This window comes from Micropterus dolomieu, linkage group LG07 (genome assembly GCF_021292245.1).
Source record: "Micropterus dolomieu isolate WLL.071019.BEF.003 ecotype Adirondacks linkage group LG07, ASM2129224v1, whole genome shotgun sequence".
Lineage (NCBI taxonomy): Eukaryota > Metazoa > Chordata > Actinopteri > Centrarchiformes > Centrarchidae > Micropterus > Micropterus dolomieu.
The window spans coordinates 15487304-15495029 of NC_060156.1; the positions used below are offsets into that span (position 1 = coordinate 15487304).

The 7726-nt window shown below is 41.1% G+C and overlaps 1 protein-coding gene across 1 annotated transcript in view; it reads left to right on the forward strand.

Moving 5' to 3' along the window:
- Window positions 1-547: 547 nt before the first annotated feature.
- Window positions 548-7726, forward strand: part of LOC123974390 (anosmin-1) — a 40196-nt gene continuing 33017 nt past the window's right edge. Inside the window, exons 1-2 of the mRNA XM_046055061.1 lie at window positions 548-817; window positions 6672-6719. Coding sequence (XP_045911017.1) covers window positions 626-817; window positions 6672-6719 — 240 coding nt within the window. The 5' untranslated portion in view covers window positions 548-625. The remainder of the gene's footprint in view (window positions 818-6671; window positions 6720-7726) is intronic.

A 7726-nucleotide genomic window follows, 5' to 3' on the forward strand; every position in this document is an offset into this window, starting at 1 on the left:
GTCTGCAGTTTCTTTTTCCATGTTCCTCGGGGCAAATTTAATTATATAGGAATGATATGTGTTTGTGTCTGTTATTTACCTTTAACTAAAATGTGTGAAGTCAAAGTCAAAAGTATTTTATTATCTCTGACTGGATTTTGATAGTGTATCAGAAAGCCTGCATTACAAACTTTAAGTGTGGAGTGGGCTTTTGGGAGACTGGGGGCTCTAATTAAAGACACTAGAGTGCATTATGGGAAATGTAGGATTCCTATACTAGGGGACTAAAAGTCAGGATACCTACAATTTACTTGTAATGCAATGTTTCTAGAAACAGAATAGAAAGCAATTCATTTTATTAGTTATATATCCAGATAGATAGATAGATAGATTTTTCTTCCTCCTTGCAGGCCAGCTCTCTGAACAACCTGCTCCTGCTTTGAATAGTGTGCAGGACTATATGCAGCAGTCTACCTGCTCTAACGCTCCTCGTGTCTGTCAGTCACCGCGGGATCGTCCAATCGCAGCGCACGGGAGCCCGTGACTCCGCCCCGGTGTATAATTGAAGTTTCTTTAGTTTCTCCGGCGGAGCCTCCACGCAGTGTTGTCCGATCCGTGGTGGGATTAAATACACAACCGCGGGACCATGTTTTGTAGGAGCCTGAACGTGTGTGTGACCCTGTGCATGTGGATTACCGCGTTAACGAGCCCGGGAAGTGTGTCTGCGAGGAAGCAGGACGACTCTTTCTTCACTGCCAGTATTTACCGAGCAAGATGCGCCTCGAGATGCCTCAGCCTGCACATCACTCGCATCTCTGCTTTTTTCAAGCACTCTCAGGTACAAGCATGTGGCCACAGACACTCAAACTTCTGGCAATGTGTCGGGGAATCAGAAATAAAAGCGGTGTTGTAATATATGATGAATGAATATGTGCCAGACCGATTCTTCCCATAGGCTATAAGTCAATTCTGTTTCTATTGAGCCCATTCTGAGTAGAGAGGAGCAGGTCACTAATGGTGCTGAAACACTTTCTCTGTTTATTGTCTGTGCTTTCTGTCAGGAATTATTACTCACAAGGAAATCAGACCTTTCTGAACGGAGAGTTTCATCAAAATAATAGCCCACAAGTTGCATATATAAGCATTTGAAGGGTTGAGTTGCTTGCAAAGTTGACATATACAGGGTATCATGGTCGCCTAAATGTGGGACACTTTAATATCTAATTAACATGTTGCAGCATTTTTCAGACTGAGAAATGATGAACGCCTTTCAGTGGAGCCACTTTCCACTCATGCTAATTAGCATACTGGGAAAAAAAATCAGATACCCCTTTTTGTTAATGTGATGGACTTAACCTCTGTTATAACTCTGTACAGTATTACTACCAAGGCATCTGTACTGCTCTCATATGAGAGGAACCACTGCCTTACATATTCATAGAGAGAATTTTACAGTTGCAAGCATGTTGTGATGCAGAGGGTGTTTGAAGCTACTATAAATTAGCTGTGTTCTTTGGCTGATTTGGTATGTGGTGTCAGAAGTTGTTTTTCACCCTCCACTGGACACACTGTTCTCTCCCAGGACCCCAGAGAAAAGGACTGGTCTCTGATCCTTCTCCCCTCTGCTCCTTTTCACCAACTATCTATCTGGTGATCGCCTTTATGTTCACTCCATTTGCATTTGCAAGGCTTGTCTTTCTCAAGGTGCTTTAACGAATCCTCTAATTGTCAGAAAATATTGTGGAGCAAGGTAAATCTGCTTGTTTCGCTGTGGCAAATTAACTTTACTTTAAAAGCATTTATTGAGCTAGTGTGGTAGTTCTTAACCCATGTCACACAGTGACCTACTGCAGTTAGATCTAGCAATTTTATGAGGGCGAATATGCACCTGGGGTGAAGGATGAATGCAGTTAACTACAATTAACATCATGGTTGGACAGAAAAGAGTGGTGCTGTGCACCCAAAGGACGCAGATTGAAAACAGTGTTTCTCAATTCACAACTTGGCAAGTAGTGTTAGGTTTGTTTTGAGAGGATTCCAAGGGTATTTTGCTACCCTGGGTTGCAAAGTTGGGGAATGAAATTAGTCAGCAGCTGCCTGAAAAGTCCAGTAAGTAATGGAAGTCTCACCTCTAATGAACAGCTAATAGTCTATATAATTGACTGCAGAGCCTCGGAGTCTGAGGCAGCCTTATTCAGTGAGAGGGAGGTATTTGTCTAAAGAGAGGAGCATTTTTGTGGTTAGTGATAAGCAAGGTTGCTTGAGCAAGCCCGTGGGTCTAAGAATAGAAGGCAATCGTTGATAATCTGCGAGGACTGTCTTATGCACTGTGTTCTCAACAGTCCTTTCATGTGAAAATCGGGGGTCTGGTCAGCTGCAAAAACATATGGCTCACCTCCCCCCTCTGCCCTCTACCCCCCTGGACCTGCCAATAAATGCCAGCATCACACCTCATAGGCATTTAGAGGATACACACCGAGCTACCGATGATGCTCCACTGAGGTCACCTTCCTGCTAAATGCTGGCTCCCAGTTTTGCTAAATGTGATAAGCTCTAATGTATTGTTGCCACAATACTGGAGCATGCTCTGTCAGCACAACCTACAGGTGGATCTGCTTCCTCTGGAAGATCTTATTACAGCAATGGGGCCACTCGGAGCTCCACTCCAATGATTGAGACGACAGACCTCTTAATTCAACTCGGACATCCTTCAGGGGTCATTCAATACACGATAGGAAAACCAAGACATACAACCCTTTCCATTTTAATAGAAATTAAATGCTTTGGCTGTATGTCAAAGCAATGACTTTTGCCTACTGTTTCTTAATATTTTATGTGTCTACTCAATATCTAGTAATCTATATGGACCAGTACTTATTTTGGGTACGGTACAAGAGACAATTTGTCATTTTAACACACTTTGCAGCTGGAATTTAAACCTCTGTTTTCCATATCAGCTTTAATTTGATCATTCTGTGAATACTGGAATGATACTTGGAGAATTTAGCACTTGCAGATGTTATGAACACCCACGCGGTTTTTCCTTTTTATGTGGCTGAATCAGAGGACAACTTAGAGGACTTTGTTTTAATTGTCGCAATTATAAATTAGAGTGAAATGGAAACAAGCATGGAGTTGCGGAGTTAAGAAACCCATGGGCCGTCCATTGCTTGTCAGATTTATAGCAACTGTAGATTTATTGATGTAATAGTATTTCCAAATACGGATTTATTGACATTTTACACCACATTTGGGGAACTTGTCACCCCAGTACAATAGACAGAGGGGAACACCCAACCATAAATATTAGCCTCGGACACTTAAAATATTAAGAGCGAGCTGGGAGCCCTGTGCAATAATGTATTCTGAAAGCATCAGCCTTGTAGTGGATTATTTATGTGGGGACATGTGAAGCCAAAAACAAGGTGTGTCCATGAGGTCTTGTTATTACATTCAAACCAATAAAAATCTTAACATTTTAAATTCAGTCATTCATTTCTAATGTACTGTGCAGTAAAGTCTAAGCATCTTGCTTGAGAGATTTGTGTTGTAAGCGAGGGAAAGAAAAAACATTGGAAAGTAGTTTTTCCGTGTCCCCTTGTTTTTGCCTTTGATATTAAATAACCTGCGGTGGAATCAAACCTCAGCCAGCGCTCTTCTCATCTGTGGAGTTTTTCATTAGTGAAGACAGCGGATGAATAGGGGTCTATGTAGCTTGGCCTCACCTCTCTGTAAATGCTTTTAAACCATGACAGTCCTGTCTGTAAATCTCAGCCGCCAGTGCTGCTACACCCTTAGCTACCTCACTTGACAAATAGACTTCATTCCTAAGTGGGGACAACTTTACACCAGTGTTGTTTAAGATATCTGAAACACCCTTTTATGTTAACATTGCATGTGCGCTGAACACATTATCTCACTTTCAGAGCCTCTGTCAAATAATTCATTTATGATAAATACTTTATGAGCAGACTGACCACAGCCCTCACACCCACTCAAGTCAAAGCCTAAATCTTGAGACCCTTTATTTTTGTGCTGCATATGTGCCCTTAAGGATCAGTTATTTTTGTACCCCTGGGCTGTCAAAGGACACACAGAGACACTAGTCTGTCCTTTGAAGTCCTGTCTCCTGTTAGCTTGGCCAGAAATGTACAAGGTCTCCTAGACTAGCAGTATTTTTCAGTAGTTTCATGCTGGAAAAACAGATAGGCAAGACTGAATGCAATTCAAAAACAATTCATCAGTGTAAACTGAGATCCATTAATGCGAATCACAGGAAACAAAAGATTTTCATTTTCAAAAGGTGGAATGCTATCCTCAAAGATAAAAGGGTTTTTTGTCCATGTTCCCCTCAGTTGTCTAGACAATACAACACGCCCCTGGCCACCTGCTCTGACTTCTCAGCTGACAACAGCCATAATGTATCTCTGTGATAAATCCCCTGTTTACATGACTCCACCAGTGTCAGTAACAAAGCAGCGAGTTCACCTTAGCCACGCATTCGAAGACCTCTGTCTGGTCTCCTCTCCTCGACCCCAGTCACACAGGAGGATATCTGTAAAGCATTCATTCATTGGGGTCCTTGACAGTCCTCAGCACTGCATAATGTTCATGCTGCACAGGAATGTCATGGTGAGTCAGAGGGATGAAGTCCTGACCTATAATTATTCCCCCGTTGGTCCCTGACATGGTAGGGTCAGGCCTGGACAGCTGGGGCAACATCCTGCTGAGCTTCTCCGCTATAGGGATGCTGTCACAGAGCAAAATTAGCTCCTCTGTGGATCTGGCTCTGTCGTTGTTGATGGATGGGCGAAGAAAGGTGTCAAAAACAGGATTGATGATTTAGAACATGGTCTAGAGTTGTGACAATCTGTATAAATTATCCCGAGGCATTGGCTGCCAGTGTAAATGTCAAGGTTTTATTTACGGCGTGTCACCAATGGGGGGTTTGGCTTTGGTTGGATTGATAATTTTAATAAGTTCAATAAGTTAGCGAACTCCGCAACGATTTTAATCATGTGATGCAGCACAAAATGATGTTTGCCTAGTGAGGAATAATTCATATTTTTGTCAACATTCGACCAAACAGAATGTTCTTTTTGCACAGAAAAGGGCAGACGACTTGCTGATGCACACTGAATGCCTCAGCCAAGTTAGTGTTCATTTCCACTTCATTGGGTAACAAAATGAAACAACTATTCCTAGTCTCCTTGGCGCTCAGACTCATATTTTTCATCCTTATCTGCAGTATTTTTTTTTTTTTTTGTGGAAAAGATTCTCTTAAGACATGATCGTACAATCATGGATTCCTTTGAAGCCATTTGACCATTATCCTTGACACTAAAAGCTCAGCACTTACTGGTACTGGATGTCAAATTAAACCCTTTAATGATAAGTTCTCTCCCAAGGTCTCATGAGAAATTTCTTCTGGATTACATTGTGGGAAAAAGCTTTGAACTTGACATTGAACTAAAGCAGACTTTTTGCCTGTGGACCCCTAAAGTTTGGCTGTATCCTACCGCTTCATTGCTTTTATTAAGAAGTGCAGGGAACATCCAAAAGGGAAGCACAGATTCAGGTCATTGACTAGAATGAATTCCATTAATGAAACCCTAAACTCAGAGCCTTCATTGAGAATATTTCCATTAGATTTTGATCACTGATCCAGAGGTGTAGAAAACAGGAGCTACAAGAGGCAGTAGGACTTAAAGTATAATAACTCTGGATCAAATTATGTGTAATGTGACTGGTGTTGCATCAAGTGGCCAGAAACTTGACTTCAAATTCATCATAATGTTGCTCTGTGTCTGCTGTAAATAAGCAACCATTTGCTAAGAAGTTTGCAACATAAAATTTAAGGATGATATGTCAACGTTCATAGCTTGTTTTCTCTCCCCGCAGGTTATTGTATAATAATAATAATAATAATAATAATTGCGCCTTTATCTATACAGGAAAGAAAATGGCTTTATGTAGTTGAGCCAGGATTAAAACGATTAAATTAATACAAAATACTTATTGTGTCACACAGCACATTCAAACATTTAATGTCTTTCATGTTGATCGACTGGTCATTTATTCTGAAGTATTAGCCTTGCACTTGCCATCCAAGCACAATTATGTTTGCAGAGAATGACAGCATAATTATCTGCCCTAATGGAATTCAGGAAATGACCACTTGCACAAGCCATTTACCCCCACTGGACCTTCACTCGACAACCCTCCATATTTACACATAGAGAGTTTTCTAAATACACAGCCCTATTAGGACCAAATGTTTGCTTTGTTGGACCGCGAAAGGTGGCACTTCCACGGCAATTAGAGGAAATTGGCAGTATCTGCAGTCTACAAAGGAGTGCTGACATCAGTTCCCGCCTCAGGGACCTTGGGGACGACTGTTGAGAGATCAAACAGGTCCACAAAAAAGCTGAGGTCACCATGCTCTACTAAAACTGACCAGACGTTTACCCTTGCCCTGGTGCCAGTGACCCCACTTTCCTGCTTAGTTTACATGCACTCAGCAGGCAAAGCAGACTCAAATTTGTCTACTCTTAGCATTATTGTTACTCAAAAAAAGGCCATGCCTTAAGGAGTGTGGCATTAAGATGTATTGTGACAGGATAGGAGAGGTTGTAAATGTATTTTCAACAATATCTCTGATGACTGATTGTATTTGTCCTTCTCTTTTACAGAATAATGGATCCTTGGTGTGGTGCCAGAATCACAAGCAGTGCTCCAAGGTAGTGTGGTTTCACTTCTTTCATGAATGAGACACATGCCACATACATGCCTCATTATGAGAGAATAACCCAACATAAAGCATACATGTCACGACAGGACAGGTTCTGTCATGTCTGCAGGAGACACTTCCAGAGTTGTTGACATAGACATTGATAATGAGAAAAACTCTTTTCTTTTCAGCTTTCCTTACTAGGTTGCGTCTGCTTTTATTGATTGATTCTTACTGGCTCCTGTAAATGGGATACAATTAAATGAGATTTGAAGAGGTTAAATGACTGTTGATTTACAAAAGCAAAGCATGATTGTTTTTCCTACTCTTGTCATTTGCAATTTCAGTAGGATGCATTATGGTATGTCTTCCGCAGGGCTTGTTTGTGTTTCGTGCCCTGTCCCAAAGAAGATTCATTCAAAGCTTGTGTTGACAGTTCCTCTGAAAAGATGGCGCTGACATATTCTATCAGACTCTCCTGGAGCTGCTGACAAGGCCTTCAGAGATGTGCTGTATAGACTGTAGACAGAGAACACTATGGCGCTGAAATAAGATGGATGGTACACTAGCAGATCCTGGTCCAAGTAGAAATCTGAACAATGTGCTCAGTAGCTGTCAGTATTCAGTGGATTCAAAATAGGATATACAGGTGCTGGTCATATAATTAGAATATCATCAAAAAGTTTATTTATTTCAGTAATTCCATTCAAAAAGTGAAACTTGTATAATGTATACATTCATTCCACACAGACTGATATATTTCAAGTGTTCATTCCTTTTAATTTTGATGATTATAACTGACAACTAATGAAAACCCCAAAATCAGTATCTCAGAAAATTAGAATATTGTGAAAAGGTTCAATATTGAAGACACCTGGTGCCACACTCTAATGAGCTAATTAACTCAAAACACCTGCAAAGGCCTTTAAATGGTCTCTCAGTCTAGTTCTGTAGGCTACACAATCATGGGGAAGACTGCTGACTTGACAGCTGTCCAAAAGATGACCATTGACACCT